Genomic DNA, 17,320 nt, shown 5'->3' on the forward strand with positions numbered 1-17,320 from the left:
AAGCTACATGCAGAAAGAGCTAAAAAAACTGTCAACAGAAACTGTAGTCCTGCCTTTGGCTGTAAGGATTGAATGCCTCAGTCCTACAGGATTTTCCCCGTAAAGCATGAAAGCCAAGTCCCTACCCATAACAGATGTTTAAAAGATGAGGTGTGGCTCTGACCTGCCCTGACAACATTACTGGGTTACTCCATAAGTGTTTCACCTCTGCTGCTGCTGCTGCTGCTAAGTCACTTCAGTCGTGTCTGGCTCTGTGCGACCCTATAGATGGCAGCCCACCAGGCTCTGCCGTCCCTGGGATTCTCTAGGCAAGAACAATGGAGTGGGTTGCCATTTCCTCCTCCAATGCATGAAAGTGAAGTCGCTCAGTTGCGTCCAACTCATAGTGACCCCATGGACTGCAGCCTACCAGGCTCCTTCATCCATGGGATTTTCCAGGCAAGAGTACTGGAGTGGGCTGCCATTGCCTTCTCCGGTTTATCTCTATGCCTTTCTAATATATATATAAATACGTACTCTTGATCTATATTAGTAAGATAAAAACACCAAAATATTTCATGTTAAAAGGGACCACATCCAAGAGTCCTTTTCATAAGGTTTCCAAAGTTGCTGCTGCTGCTGCTGCTGCTGCTAAGTCGCTTTAGTTGTGTCCGACTCTGTGCGACCCCTGAGATGGTGGCCCACCAGGCTCCCTCGTCCCTGGGATTTGCCAGGCAAGAGTACTGGAGTGGGTTGCCATTGCCTTCTCCTCTAAAGCTGAGACGGCATTAAAGATAAAAACGTATCTATTAAATGTAAACTAGTCAGAACTGTCCTTTAATTAAAAGTATGACCACTTGAAAGGCCACTTTAAAATATAAACGATGAAAAATGAATCTGCTGAGTGTGGGATCCTTCACCCTTTGAAGGGTGCATGTCCTGCCCAACTCCTCAACTTGTCTGTGAGTTCCCCAAAGCAGGGAGGTTTGTACGTTTACCAATTGTATAATAAACAGTTTATAAACACACACTAACACAATGACTTGGGGACATCATGGCGCTAGTAAGAGAAGGTTATGTATCTTCGAGAAGTGCAAGTCCCAGGGCTCTTGATGGAAAGGTCCCCTATGGTTTAACACCGGCCTGAGGATTGATGTCTTCTACTTTTGAAGGTAAACGTTTGCGGGAAAGCAGCTTACTGCAAACCAAGTGAGTTCTACAGGCATTCTGGGAGTGAGAAGCACTCTACCAGGGTCCACAGCAGCTGGCGGGGACCAGCGCTAGTCTTCCTTCCCATCATCAAGGGTGCTGCATACCCTCCACGGGACCAGTACGTCAGGCGCTGGGGGTACAAGTGAGCAGAGACCAGCCCTGCCCACGGTCCTCTGCCAGGCTGTGCAATGCCAGGGGATGCCGCAGCATCGCAGCATCCCTGCCAGGCCAGCAGAGGGCGTTCCCAGGGGTGTGCCCTGGCGCGCTGCTGTGCCCACAACAGAGTGAGAGACGGGCAGACACACTGCTCCCAAGACCCGTGTCTCAGCCCCCGTGCGGGCGGGCAGTGCCTGGGGCAGCTGAGGCCCTTGGGACGCCTCATCTTTCCACGAGGGCTGCAATGGAAACTGCCTGAGAAACTGGCCCAGAGCAGGGTTTTTTTTCCACTTTTCTTTTTCCCTCTAAACTCTTGGAACCTGCTGTGTAAAGGAAATCTCACAGTGAAGCTAAAGACAGATAAAAGGATTTTTTCTCCCCCTCACAACTTGTGGGAGCTACTGACAAGGGTCCCTGGAATCCGGAAGCACCTGAAAAGTAGAGTTTTGAAAACATTGACCCACACTGCCACCATGAAGGGCTGATATGGCATTTTACAGACTCCAGCAGAGAGCTTTCTAATTTACATTAAGGGAGGATTGAGGAAGTCTTCACAGAGCGGGTGACCTCTGCACAGGGCCGTTCATGAAATCAGCCCGGCCTGGAAGAGGCACGGACACTCCAGGTGGACGGAAGACGGTATCGAGGCCCGTGGACTCGGAGAACCACGTGTCACTGTGGCTGGCACTGGGCAGCTCCTACAGACCCACCAGAGCTGGAGCTCCAGAAGTTCTCTGCGGCCAGCCAAGACAAGTCAGAGCTTTTTGCTGAGGACTGTGGGGACATACGGAAGAAGTTTACAGACAGGGGATCTCTGATGGTGTCAGGCTGGTGACAGAGAGACGAGTTACTGTTATACAAGTTACAGGGGCTTAAAGCAGAGAACGCAAAGAACACGCTCTTCTGGGACTGCAGAAGACGAGCCAGGAGCCGCCCCAGGCACAGCACGAGGAAGCCCCCCACACTAACCTCAGGATGGTTTCACTGGTACAGCAGTTCTCAAAAGGAATCACGTAGCCGACTTCATGACCAATGTTAACATCCATCTCGTCTGCCACGCGGAGGGCGAGCTGGACCGCCGTGGGCTTGTGGACCTGTGTGCACACCACGCCCCCGTGCTGGTAGTGGATGGAAAGGCAGTACTCAGCACACCACTGTGGAACCTTCAACGGGACAAATGAGATAGGGTCAGCCCCAGGAGCACAACAACAAAACACAAGGGTTTGTCTCATACGGGATTTTTCCTTCCAACCTGTATTTGCACATCGAGTTATTACTAGAAAATAAAGTTAGGAATAAACAGCAGTTAGCACGGACTGTGAAAGTTAGACCCTCAGATGAAAAAAGGAAAATTAAAAAAGATAAAAGGCAAAGTAAAAAAAATTTTTGTTAACCTCAGCTGTTACGAAAAGACTAATATATTTAAGATTATTACTTTCTTTCTGGTTAAAAGAAAGCACCATCAAAGATACGGCTTTTGGTACCAACTCTAATGCTTTAAGCAATGTAAATATTAAATATCATTTAGAAGAAAAATAGTCGTTCAAAATTATAACATTTACATTTAAATCTAAATGATCATAACAAAATAACCAGATAAGCCTACTTTAACTTTCCCTGGCAATAAAACCTAAAATACACTGGCATTTATCAACTAAATATGATGAAAAATGAGCTCAGTGAGATAACCAACCAATCTTTTCAGATTTAGAAAGAGTCAGTTATAAGATTGCCAAGTTATTTCTTTTCAAATCCTTGTACGAAAATGTATAATAGTTCAATTAATTCTATCGAGTTTATCTCTGTAAGAATTATTATAGTAGAAAGCACTAATTCATTTGCATGCGCAATCTTTCTAAAAATTTTCTTCTACGTATTACAAATTTAGAACAGTATACGTATATATGAACCTATATCTCACACACATGTATGTGTGTGCAGCCGTCTTGGGCACTGTCAGTAAGTTATACTTTGTTACATGTATTTTTAAAATAAATCATTCTGAGTGCTTTTTAACAGATTCAAGGTATTTAAGAGTTTTGACATTTTAAATTATCTTCAGATTTGCTATTTACTGGGGCTTCCCTGGTGGCTCAGAGGGTAAAGCGTCTGGCTACAATGCGGGAGACCTGGGTTCAATACCTGCGTTTGATCCCTGGGTCGGGAAGATCCCCTGGAGAAGGAAAAGGCAACCCACTCCAGTACTCTTGCCTGGAAAATCCCATGGACAGAAAAGCCTGGTAGGCTACAGTCCATAGGGTCGCAAAGAGTCGGACATGACTGAGCAACTTCACTTGCTATTTACTAGACCCACTGTGAGATTCCTAGATTTTACTACTCACTATAACTTGAAAAATAAACATGACTTACCGGAAATCAAGTAACTGCAAAATGAATCAAGTAACCTGCAGATTCCTGATGACTGAAAGTGTAAATGCAGTTCCTCTATTTTAAGACAGGTGTCAGCCTTGTCAACAGGCTGAAAACTAATCAGCAATCATTTACTCAATACCAGCTTTGTCCAACTCTTTGTGACTGTATAGTCCATGGCATTCTCCAGGGCAGAATACTGGAGTGGGTAGCCTTTCCCTTCTCCAGGGGATCTTCCCAACCCAGGGATCACACCCAGGTCTGCCACATTGCAGGTGGATACTTTATCAGCTGGGCCACCAGGAAAGCCCAAGAATACTGGAGTGGGTAGCCTATCCCTTCTCCAGCGGATCTTCCCGACCCAGGAATCGAACTGGGGTCTTCTGCATTGCAGGTGGATTTTTAACCAACTGAGCTACAAGGGAAGCACTTGTTCCACGAAAGATGAGACATTTAACACACTACCTTCAGCAGAGCTGGAATCAAGGCACACCACAGGAATGGACAAGGCACTCAAGTGGACTCAAATCAGGAGTTCTAGACTTGACCTGCCACTAGCTTCTGATTTGTAAATATAGATTTTACAAGCTTCCACTCCCTTTCCTGTAAAACGAGGTAAATGGTTGAGAGTCACCCCTCAACGTCTGAGCTCCTGTGCCATTTTCTCCACTGGTGCTGGAGATTTCCATTTACTCCTATACACAAATTCTGCAAGACTAGACTATGACAGGATGCTTGCCATGCCGTAAACATCATACAGGCCTGGCCGTGCAATAAATATAAACCAACCAACGGTCCTTACTGTCCTTTATGCCTCCCCCACAGTAGAGCAAATTATTTCATCTACGAGGCAAAGAATATCATTCAGAAATGGGACAGCTCTTCTAACCATCAGTTAAAATAGCCAGCAGAAAGGCTGGAGACACACGTGTTGGGCTTACTGTGGGGACTACTCTGCTGACGCAGCCAAGCTGAGAGTTTGGGCCCAAATTACAACTGCAAAGCTCCTCTCCGGGCAGCTCTGACTGCAGACCATGTACCGCCGCTTTCGGCAACGATCACACACGGATGACAGCAGTGATGCAAACACAAACTGAAAGGCTCGTCTCTCAACAAAGAGGAGAGACACGTGAGATCGCCTCTCCCGATTATTATGACTTCCGAGCTTTGGCAGACCTTCCGAATCACTCTAAGCAAGCAAAGGTGCCCTGGGAAGTCTGGGGCCGTGGCAGACTCCTGAGTCTCAGCTGAAAGAAATGACGGTTTGGCAAGTGCTGGAAGTGTGAGCATTTCCTAACCTCAGGGATTTCAGGCACTGGGATTTCGGCTTCACAGGCACTCTTGCATTCTTGGCGCTCATAACAAATAGCATACCAGGCGGTGCCCCGATTCTGAATCTCCTCCAGGAGTGACGGCTTCTCCGCCCCGACAGTCCCTCCCCTCCTCACGGGTAGCATGTGTGCCTCTCGGAGATTCCGTGTTGCTCTCCAGTTTCTCTTTGGAAGATGTCCTTCCCCTCCCCTCCCCTCTGGCATCGCGAATATACTTTAGTTCTTAGTGAAAGTTGCACAACTTTACAACCATCTTGGTAACAAACAAGGTAGGAAACTGTTCTTTTATAACTGAAAAAAAAAAAAAACCCCAACAACCAAAACCAACCTATTCACAAATTTACCTGGGAGTTCTGGCAATAGACATCACTCACATTTATGTGTGTGGTCTAGAATTTTTCCCTCCTAGAAAAATACCAGGACTTCAAATATTTTCATTCTGAACTCACCTAACGATTTTTTCACATTCTCTCGATCCAGTTAATTTTTTTTAACCTTTGGAGTGGCATGCGGGATCTTCCTCTCCCGGCCAGGGATTAAACCGGTGCCCCCTGCAGAGGAGGCGTGAAGTCTTAACCACTGGACGGCCAGGGAAGCCCCCTCAACCTAGCTTTAAAGGCATTTTCTAGGCTGTGTGATGGGCCCACGTGGTGAAGCCTGCCTCGACCTGCTCTGGGTACACAATCAAGGCTGGAGTGGAGCGGGCCCTTGGCTCGTATCCCCTCCCTGCAAGCAGGTCGCAGGACCCTAGCCAGTCTGCCGCTACAAGAGCAGGTAAGGGAGTCCTCCAAGAACCCAGAGTCTAACCTAGATCATGGCTTCACCGTCTGGGCTCCGCAACTGGAGTTCTCCAAGTTGCACCAATTTGGAAAATGAAGCAGCCAAGACTCTCCATCCCCCACCCCGGGTGACAGGCACGAGGCTGGCTGCTGGGCTCCGGGAAGCGGCGGCCGGCCTTCTAGCTGGGCTCATCCGGATCCGAACCAGGAGGACAGCCGCCTGAGTCACGCTGGTGTGGTACCTCCTGCCCCTCCAGCCACGACGAGAGACTGTGCCCCTCTTCTGGTGGATACATGAGTAAAGGACATGAGACAAAAGGGATCCAGGAGGCCCAGCACCACGACAATTAAACGCATTCTAGTCCCAAGGCCCCAAGCCCTCCTTGAGTACCTCTGGTCTGCCCCGGGTGGCTAGGTCCTCTTCTGGGCCACCCAGGGTACAGCTGTGCTGAGGTCCCAGTCACTCACTTTCATTTAAGCACCAGAGTCACGGAACCCAAAGTCAAAAGGAACCGTGTTATCGTTGTTCAGTTGCTAAGTTGTCTCACGACTCTTTGTGACCCTGTGGACTGTAGCCCGCCAGATACCTCTGTAGTATATTCAAAAGCAGAGACATTACTTTGCCGACTAAGGTCCGTCTAGTCAAGGCTATGGTTTTTCCTGTGGTCATGTATGGATTGAGAGTTGGACTGTGAAGAAGGCTGAGCGCCAAAGAATTGATGCTTTTGAACTGTGGTGTTGGAGAAGACTCTTGAGAGTCCCTTGGACTGCAAGGAGATCCAACCAGTCCATTCTGAAGGAGATCAACCCTGGGATTTCTTTGGAAGGAATGATGCTAAAGCTGAAGCTCTGGTACTTTGGCCACCTCATGCGAAGAGCTGACTCATTGGAAAAGACTCTGATGCTGGGAGGGATTGGGGGCAGGAGGAGAAGGGGATGACCGAGGATGAGATGGCTGGATGGCATCACGGACTCGATGGACGTGAGTCTGAGTGAACTCCAGGAGATGGTGATGGACAGGGAGGCCTGGCATGCTGCGATTCATGGGGTCGCAAAGAGTTGGACACGACTGAGCGACTGAACTGAACTGACTGATGATGGAATTCTCCAGGCAAGAATACTGCCGAAGTTGCCATTTCCTCCTCCAGGAGGATCTTCCCAACCCAGGGATCAAACCCGTGTCTCCTGCATTGCAGGCACCACTGAGCCTCTGGGGGAGCCTGAAAGGAATTTTAAGGACCAGCAGTTCACCCCAAGGCATGAATCGCTACAACAACATTCCTGCAAGCTGCCTAACCTGCACACACGAACCAGGAGGTCAGAACACACTCCTGAGAGAGGGTCCCCTTCTGGAATAAGTGTCACACATCCCTGGATACCATGATCTGTACATCTTGCGTGAACACAGCTAGACTCTGCCAGCAGAAAATGGGGGTAAGTTACAGGTGTTAAAAGGTGAAGTTGTTACAAGTGAACACATTCTATAGTATCCAGCATCTTAATTTAGGCTAAATCTCAGGTATGTCCTGCTTATTCAGCTCATTAACTCATCCATGTCATGGGAAATTTCAGGACAAGTAAAATAAGACAGCTCCAAAAATATTTAACTCTCTTTCAGGCTTTTTCATAAACTTGCTCCCAAAAAAAGGTAATAAGAAAAGCTCTCTAAATGCATGAAACATTGTCCTCTTTTCCAGAGAGCAGTCACTAAATAGCCTTCCATCCCACCTGCACCGAAGAGAGATGGAATTTTTAAGATCCAGCAGAACACCCATGGTCCTCTTTGAAAGGCTTGAGGCTAAAGTCAGACTTTTCTTTGAAAGGTTTAAAATGCTAAGGAAAAAGAAAATAGTCTTGGAAACTCTTTAAAAAAAAAAAAATAACCAAGTTGTTTCCATAATTAAGAAGACAACCAATGCTTTCATTATCTAAATTGGTTTAGAAGAGGCCCACAGTCTCATTTGAGTACTACTTTTGATTTCTCCCACTCTGAAGATACATACTGCCTTCACACTTAACAGAAACCAGCACGACTTATTACAACGATCAAGAAGTTAAAGATGGCAAGAGAAACCACTGGTAGGCAGTAACGCATCACAGGATAACAATTCTTGCCCTTTAAAAACACACATTCTAAAAGAAAACTCAAGTATGTATTAAATTTTCCTTTAAACGACCGGGTAGGTTAGCAGTTCTGAAACTAAATTTCGGGTGTTATAAGACTGAACGAGCAATCGTGAATAAGCAGCGCTCAGTTTCTCACAGTCAGAGAAGCAAGTTACAAGCATGGAAACGGGAAAGGCTCGGACGAGTGCAGGACAGCTGAACTGGAATCAGAACCACCAGTAGAACCCAGGGTTTTTAAGAAGAGAGAGACAGAAATACAGATAAAACGGAAGTATGGAAAGGGAAAGAAATACAGAGAAGTAAAGAGAAACAGAAAGAGAGAAGTCGAAAGAGCTAGAGAGAAAGAGAAACAGCTTCGGAGCTAGAAAGACAGAGGTGTGAGCACACACATCTCACATGTTAGTTTCCTCACCCTGCTCACGGAGCGGGCCTGAGAGCAATGATAAGCCAACAGCATCCCACTGCCGACACATCTTGGGCTTCCCTTCCGGTTCAGCTGGTAAAGAATCTGCCTGCAATGCGGGAGATGTGGGCTCAAAAGATCCCCTGGAGAAGGGAAAGGCTACCCACACCAGCATTCTGGCTGGAGAAATTCCATGGGCTGTATAGCCCATGGGATTGCAGAGAGATACGACTGAGTGACTTTCACCTCACTTCACTACGTTTTTAAATCTAATTCTCCACTAAAAGGAACCACCAGGGCTCTTAGAGGAAAATGGCTTTTTGTAGGACTGGAACAAGGAACATACTAGATGAGCCTGTAACACCTTCTTGGGCTGCAAAGCAGAGACATGCTCAGAGAAGGATGTCAAAAGGACACAGAAGTCATCTCAAATGTGGCCCGTGTTCCACATTAGGAACAACCTGAGCAACAAAGTAAATGGGCTTTGTAATGAACCCACAGAATAAGAACTCATGAGTCCACCCTGACATAAATAAATGAATCAATAATGAAGGCTAAAGAGCTCAGTTTTACAGAAGAATTCCAAACGTTAAAGGTAGGAGGAATCTTGGAATTAGAACAATCACCGTTTGGTTACTACCGTGTAAGGATGTCGAAGGTAAGAATCACGCCAGGATGCTGAAGCTGGCAGGTGGATGTGTGATGAGAAGCAGACTGGACACGGTCTCCTAGCATCTCCCCAAATATTTTAAATGATAGGGGGAAAATCATAACCTTACAAAAGATATCAAGACAGTCACCACCTTGTCAAGTTACCAGATTTAACGTCATTGCTACTGCTGCTGCTAAGTCGCTTCAGTCGTGTCCGACTCTGTGCGACCCCACAGACGGCAGCCCGCCAGGCTCCCCTGTCCCATGGGAAAACTCTTCTGTCCCCTGCTGTGAGGTCCTGAGGAAGACACACAGCTCTTCTGTGCTCTTCCCGCCACAAATGCAGAACTGGAGTCTAACCCAAAGGCAACACCAGACAGATCCAAACTGAGGGATGTTGTGCAAAACACCTATTACCTTGTACTTGGCAAAAATGCCGTGGTTGCAAAGGACAAGGAAGGACTGAGCAGCTGCTTCAGATCAAAGGTGATGAAGCAGAAAGGACAAGGAGATGCAGTGTAACCGAGGGTTGGATTCTGAACTAGAATTTTTTTTTAAATTACAAAGGAACTTAGTGGAAAAACTGATGAAATCTGAATATTACAAGTTAGATTTTGGTAATTATATTGTGGCTAGCCCTGTTTTTAGTAGGTACTGCTGAAGCATTTGGAAGTAAAGGATATGATATTGTCAACTTACTCTTAAAAAAGGCTCAGAATAAAATCATGTGTGTGTGTGTAGAGACAGGACGATGAAGCAAATCTGGTAAAATGTCAACTGTGGTGGAATCTGAGTAAACTGTATGTGGAAAAATCTTTGGACTATTTTGCAACTTTGCATAAGTCTAAAATTATTGCAAAATTAAAACTCTAAATCATTTTTTTAATTGCCACTTGTTCACAGAAACCAGGAAAGTTACACTCCTTCTGTGTTAATCATTAGCTTCCTAAGACAAACTGAAATCATTCATTGCAGCAACAACTCATCATAATAAAGGGAAAATTATAATACACCTTTGATATTGGCGGTTACAAACTCAATTAAAGGGGAAAAAAACCACCTGTGATTCATTTCACCTCTCTTCAAGCTCCATTTAGGACACGGCAGGCTCAGAGGTAGTAAAACCTTGAAACAGCACAGTGTAAAGAGTTCTTAGAATGCCAAGACAGTCATGTGACATTCATTAGACAAATGATCACATCCCTCTGGGCCAGAGTTTCATCATCTGGAAAATGAAGGGGCTCTATCAGATTATTTCTACTCTAATTTGTACATCATGAAAATCTGTAAATTCCTTTCATAATAAAAATATTTATTGCTTGCTTTACAAAATATAGATCTCACTCAAACCTCGAGTTCAAATATAACAACAACAAACTGGCCAACAAGTTGTCACTAGCTTTCTGTGCCAATTGTTTCCTCCTCTTTCCTTCATCCCAGGCAAGAATACTGGAGCGGGTTACCTTTTCCTCCTCTGGAGGATCTTCCTGGCTCAGGGATTGAACCTGTGTCTCCTGCCTAGGCAGGGGGATTCTTTACCACTGAGCCACCAGGGAAGCCCTCTGTGATTTCTCAGAGTTTGGAAAACAAAGATTGCCTTGTGTTTTTAACTTTCCGTAGCTTGACCAATGTCACCAACAAGCGTATCCGTGCATTCTGAGTATCAGACTGCTAGACATGTAAACACGGCAGTTAATTCCAAAACTTACTGTGGGCCAGTAACATCTTTTAAAATACAATATGCATGACAGAATACTTTTTTTTACAACAAAATAATTTGAATAGATTCTTCTACTAAAGAAAGTTCAGTGGTACAATAAACATGATTAATATCCTCATAAGTATTAACTTTTATTCAGCCGGCTTTCATAAAGGAAATCAGGTTATGTAACTTATCTGAGGAACCTGAATTGCTAAGATTCCTTTCTGTTTCGTCTTTCAGTTTGGACAATATCATTCTTATGACAGGACACTAGGCTGTGATGCTATAATTATTTCAGCACTAAAAAAGTACAATGTACAGAGCTAACTGGTTTTTTGCACGGGCTACTCACCTGAGAGCTCTTGCCACACTTAGCGTCCCCCGAAACGATCACAACTTGGCTCTGAAGCAGCTTCTCCATAAAGGAGTATTTTTCCTTCCATATTGGAAGGTCTTCTCTTTCTTTCAGAAGTTTATAGTAACGTGATGAATACGGCAAGCCATCGAAAGGGTTAAGTTCCAAATCCTCACACGCCAGAACTCCCTCCTCATCCCCGTCACTGGAATCCAGGGACTCGGGGAAATAGCGTTTTTCAGAGGAGGAGTTAGGACATTCCAGGGTTGCTGCTTCCATCTTGTCCAAGGGAGCTTAAGCCGCCGGCATTCTCCTGCAACACCCCACTGCAAACAGAGCCGTCTCCGTACACAAACTCAGACGTCCCAACCTGCGGGACTGCAGGTCAAGGCCCTAGCCAGCTGAATTCCTCCGGTCTGCATCTGCTCTCTGCGGCGTTGGCTGCTGTGCTCCAGCACTCCTCTGCGCATTCAGGGATGGTCGATAAAGCTAGACGCAAACTAAACAAGAAGGAAAGTCAGGTACACAGACATACGAGGTGCTCAGAAGAAAAAGCAATAGGCATTCCAAAACAAAAGCCTGATTTTTTTCTGTTAACGGGTTACTGTCTGGCATTTCTGCTGCCTGTTTAAAAGGCCAGTAATAATGCAGACTCGCTCTTCAGGTCTGGTTGGTTGCCGTTTCTCCCTGGCCAGTTTGAGCACGAGCCTACCCGGGACCTGATTCTCCCTGCTGACCCCTGTCCCAGGTCCCGGCATCTTGATTGACAGCGGAATCGGGAGCAACAGGCGGACATTGTGAGTGTGAGGCTCCATCACGTGGTCACTAATCCCACCACAAAGGAGACGGCAGACCCTCTAACTGTTGAGGGCCTGGCGAGTGTTCCCCCACACTGGCTTCAGAAACTCCACTATTTATTTATTTAGTTTAAAAGAGTATTAAATTTTCTTTTTCATTTTACATTTGCCTGTGCTAATTTACAAAGCCAAGTGAGTGAATTTATTATATTTTCCCATCTGAGGCTATGCTAGCTTTGGTTAATGAGGTCTTTTATTTGTTTAACTACATCAGAAATCTCAAGCATATTTCTTGAGATCCCTGGGTCTTAAGCCCAACATGTTAGATTTAAGAGGCAACAAATTACAACACTTAATTTAAATGAAGAAGAGAAAAACTGCCTAAGAAAGGGTAAAATTTACACTAGGAATAGTTTGTATGTGTCAGGGAAGGGATCCTTCCTTTTCCAATCACTGGTGGTTTTTAAAAAATTCAATCAGTAGTGCTGGAAATAAGCACCTTTTCACATTAACCAAGGGGAAACTAAAAGGAAAGAAAAACTCAAGTAAAAAAGAATGCAGAATAAAATATCTTTCATGGTATCTTGTCACTCAGATCACTCTTTTTATGGCACCTCATTTATCAGAATTATTGCTTGAGATTGTCAGAGTTAGTAGTCTCTAACGACTAGCTTCTAACCATAAGTAATGAAAACAAAACACTTCTCTACTGGTCAAGTCAGGCTCCAGGGAAACAGCCAGTCACTCAGGAAACAATCTTGAGAGTGCCTTCCAGGGCTTAAACTAATAAACAAGGCACTGGTCACACACATAAGGATACTCTGGGGGTAGGTACAGAACTTTTAAAAAGTCACAGATCACAAGAGGGAGAAACTGATCTCCATGGTGGGGAAAGAACGTGCTGGCTCTATGAGGGTAGAGTTCTTCAAAACTCGTTCTGAAAGCCACTGTTTAAAAATTACAATGGAACTGTCAAGGTGTGATAATACAAATGTAATACGCATTAACTCCACAATTCCGCACCGAGACCAGAGCCACAGGAAAACTCCAAAAACATGGCAGTCTGAGGTCACGGGACAAGCTGACTCTGCGACGGCGCCCAAGAATCAGAAACCTCAACTGCTTAAGAGAAGTCAGTGCTTAGTTTTATGTTCAGCTTTTGTTTCGTTCTGATTAGAATCCCTTCCAAGGGATCTCATCTTACATGTAAATTAAATTACTGTTACTATGACTGAAGACTGCCTTAGGCACTATTTCCGAATTGTTTTCAGTTCAGTCGCTCAGTCATGTCTGACTCTGCCACCCCATGGTCGCAGACTGTTTTATCTTAAAAAAAAAAAAAAAAAAAAGCAGCACTATTACTATTACCAAACACGTGTCTTTGAAATGTTTCTCTTACAGTGCTCCCTAAAAGTGTAATCATCTTGTAATTAAAGTCTTACTTAGAAAGTACTGACCACATTGAATCCTCGGGAACAGTCACGGTTTCTGAATAGGCATCTTTCTAGAAGAAAGCTAAGGCTGACCTAGCCTCTTTTCACACAAACCATGTGTACAGATACACATCACCTGCTTATCTGTTCTGGTGGCTCAGAGATGACCCACAGAGCGGTGGACTCCACTTCCTCTCCCTGTGAATCTGAGCTGGCCCCGTGACTCGCTGTGACCACAAGAATGCAGTGAAGTGATGCTGGACTACTTCCTGGGCGTTCAATTGCTTGAAAACACTCTCCCTTGGAGCCAGCTGTCGCTCTGTGAGGTGGAGAAGCCACTAGGAGGAGAGCGAGGCTAGGCGTCTGCTGACAAAAGGCACGGCCCGCCAACCACGCGGGTGCGTGGTGGAAGGCGCCCCACCCCGGCACGGCCTCCAGATGACCACAGGCCCGGCCGACGGGACGTCTGCACAAGGAGCGGCCACGGGGGCCCAGTCGCCCGGAGAACCACGGGACGGGCCACCAAGTTCCAGCAGCAGAAAACCAGACTTCTGCCGGCTAAACGGAGCACACTCGGGATTTATCTGTTTCTTCATGACTCAAGGTCCGTTGGAGAAGACTCGAGAGTCCCTTGGACTGCAGGGAAATCAAACCAGTCCATCCTAAAGGAGATCAGTCCTGGGTGTTCAATGGAAGGACTGATACTGAAGCTGAAACTCCAATACTTTGGTCACCTGACTCGAAGAGCTGACTCACTGGAAAAGACCCTGATGCTGGGAAAGATTGGAGGCAGGAGGAGAAGGGGATGACAGAGGATAACATGGTTGGATGGCATCACGGACTCAATGGACATGAGTCTGAGTAAACTCCGGGAGTTGGTGATGGACAGGGAGGCCTGGCATGCTGTGGTCTATGGGGTCACGAAGAGTCAGACACAACTGAGCGACTGAACTGAACTGAACTGAACAAGGGCACCAACGCACTGGTTCCTGTAAGAGAATGAGGTTTCCAGATTTCCCTGAAGTGACGGGGGCCAGAGGCCAGACGCGGCCACAGAGCCCTCCTTCCCCGGGGATGTGGCCCCCACGTCACAAGGTCACTCCCATCTGCTTCTCTAACTACTCTCCTACACGGTGCTTAGAACCAGACAGCCTTGTTGCACAGAAATGCCTGTGAAGGCTGAGTCCACAAAGGGCTCTACGCTGACCCCAGCAAGTCTGAAGGGTAAAGCGATGAAGCCCGCGACACCTATTTGCAGCTCTCTCGGGACCTGTTTTTCTTTCTTTTGGTCTATCTTTATTTATTTGGGCTTCCCTGATAGCTCAGTTGGTAAAGAATCCACCTGCAATGCAGGAGACCCCAGTTTGATTCCTGGGTCAGGAAGATTCTCTGGAGAAGGGAAAGGTTACCCACTCCTGTATTCTTGGGCTTCCCTGTGGCTCAGCTGGATAAGAATCCACCTGCAATGCAGGAGACCTGGGTTCAATCCCTGGGTTGGGAAGATCCCCTGGAGAAGGGAAAGGCTACCCACTCCAGTGCTCTGGCCTGGAGAATCCCATGGAATGCATAGTCCATGGGGTCGCAACGAGTTGAACATGACTGACCGACTTTTACTTTATTTAACTGGAGGGTAACGGGCTTTACAATGTTGTGCTTCTGCCGTACAACAACACGAGTCAGCTGTGAGCATACGTATGTCCCTTCTCTCTCGAGGCCCCCCCACCGCCTCATCCCTTCCCTCTCAGTCGTCACAGAGCATCAGGCTGGGCTCCCTGCGCTGTGCAGCAGCTTCCCACTGGCTATTTACACAGGTGGTGGATAAGTGTTACGGCTGCTCTTCCGGTTTGTCCCACTCTCTCCTTCCCCTGCTGTGTCCACAAGACCCTTTTACTGTCTTACAGACTGAGTTCCTGGTTTGGAGGGATGAGTGGCTGAGTTTTGACTCCACCAGCTCAAAAGACAGACACACACAGCTCTCCTCACCGATTCAGCCACTGGCGGGACCCGTGCCGATCACTTTCTCCTTGTCACTATGGTTTAATCGCTCAGCTGTGTCCGACTCTTCACCACCCCATGGACTGTGGCCCACCAGGCTCCTCTGTCCTTGGGATTTCCCTTCTCCGGGGTATCTTCCTGACACAGGGACTGAACCCGCACCTCCAGCATTGGCAGGTGGGCTCTTTACTACCGAGCCACCAAGGAAGCCCCCCTTTCCCCCAGACGTGCTTAAATACACACAAGGGATTCGTGTCCTGGCCTTGGGCGATTTAATAGTAGCAACCTAAATAAGGGAAAATGAGTAATACAGGCTATACGTCACTCAAAAGTAAAATCTGTCCTGTTATCACTATAAACTACATTCTATGACAAGAATTTTAAATCTGAAAGCAAACTGGCATTTGCCCATTTTTCAAAGCTATCCTACGTGAGACTGTAGATCACATAATTTGTCAAAGACTGCTCTCTAAAGTGCATCTATTACAACTCTTAAATGAGCATTTATGAAAATAATACATTATCCAGCATAACACGAAACCACCTTACCAAGAATCAGAAGTTAACACGTGGCTAATGAGCTACATATTAGCCATTTATATTTTGGCTCTGGGCCAGTAATTCTAGAAATGTAAATGGAGTCCATAGACAAGGATAAAGCTTTCAAGGGACTAAGTCAAATAACGTGGTGAAATTTGTCCTGAATAACTGTTTCACTGTTTGATGCTCCTCATCTGCACTTTTCCCCCATGTTCAACTGAATATCAATGGGTTCTTCACACCTACCAAACCCTCACCTGTACAATTTCAGCAATGCACAGGTCTGGCGATCCCCCAACACTTACTCTCTGGACCTCTTCTCTCTGTAAAAGGCCTGGTAAGGTCTCATCCTGTTTCACGGCTCTAATGCCACGGTATGTGGCGGTCTCCCTGTTTGTATGTCCCGTCAAGCCTCTCTCCCTGAACTCCAGTCTCATGCATTCAACTACCTACTAGTCATCTCCAATGTGGATATTTAGCAGGCGTTTCACACTTTATGTACCCAAAGCTAAGCGCTGACATCTGCCCCAAAGCCATACACCTGGTCCGCTCATCTTCCTTTCAACTGCTCAGACCCCCAAATCTGAACGTATTCTTCATTTTTTTAAAAATCTCAAATCCCATCTCTGATCCGTCAATGGACTTGCTGGAGAGAACAGCAGCATCCAAAGATGTGCGTGTCCAAAGGCCTGGGATCTTCAATATGTACTCTGCTTGACAAGAGGGCTGCAGATGTGATCAAGTTGAGGACCTTGGCCAAGGGAGATCGTGCTGGTGGGTCCGAGCTAATCACAGGGTCTGAAAATCAGAGACCCCTTCTCAGGTTTAGTTAGAGGGAACACGACCAAGGACGAAGGGTTGGGGAGATGCGATGCTGTTGGCTCTGAGGATGGAGGGCGGGCTTGTGAGCCATAATGCAGTGACCTCTAGAAGCTGGGAAACCAAGGAAAGGAATTCTCTCCTAGAGTGCCTAGAAAGCACCACAGCCCTGCCTGATTTTAAACCAGTGATGAGCATTTAAAAACATGTATTTTAATTTTTATCTCTATATTTGGCTGTGCTGGGTCTCAGTCGCAGTACGTGGATCTCTAGTTGAGACTTGTAGCATCAACTCTTAGTTGGGGCCTGTGGGATCCAGTTCCCTGGTCAGGGCTCCAAACCAAGCCCCCTGCATTGTAAGTACAGAGTCTTAGCCACTGGACCACCAGGGAAATCCCAAACCATGATGAACTAACTTCTAACCAAAGCAAATTATGATAATAAATAAATTACCACTAAATTTGCGGTAATTTGTTACAGGAGCAACAGTTAACTAATACATCTGGAAATGCCCGTTCTACCTTCAAAATATATCAAAACCCCCATAACGTCCACCATGAACAGCTGGTCTGAGCCACTAACCTCTCATCTGGATTACTGCGACATCCTTGTGACTGGTCTTGGTTCCACCCTTAGTCTCTTGCAGTCAAAGTGATCCTGGTAAAGTCTAC

The 17,320-nt window shown here is 46.3% G+C and overlaps 1 protein-coding gene across 2 annotated transcripts in view; it reads right to left on the reverse strand.

The window, feature by feature from the left end:
- Positions 1-17,320, reverse strand: part of DHX32 (DEAH-box helicase 32 (putative)) — a 51,110-nt gene that overhangs the window by 22,172 nt on the left and 11,618 nt on the right. For both annotated transcript variants that reach the window (XM_027960377.2, XM_027960378.2), the window contains 2 exons: positions 11,063-11,565; positions 2,317-2,510 (listed from right to left, as the gene is read on the reverse strand). In XM_027960377.2, coding sequence (XP_027816178.2) covers positions 2,317-2,510; positions 11,063-11,344 — 476 coding nt within the window. In that variant the 5' untranslated portion in view covers positions 11,345-11,565. The remainder of the gene's footprint in view (positions 1-2,316; positions 2,511-11,062; positions 11,566-17,320) is intronic.

The sequence above is a fragment of the Ovis aries genome, chromosome 22 (assembly GCF_016772045.2).
Source record: "Ovis aries strain OAR_USU_Benz2616 breed Rambouillet chromosome 22, ARS-UI_Ramb_v3.0, whole genome shotgun sequence".
In the NCBI taxonomy this organism is placed as follows: Eukaryota; Metazoa; Chordata; class Mammalia; order Artiodactyla; family Bovidae; genus Ovis; species Ovis aries.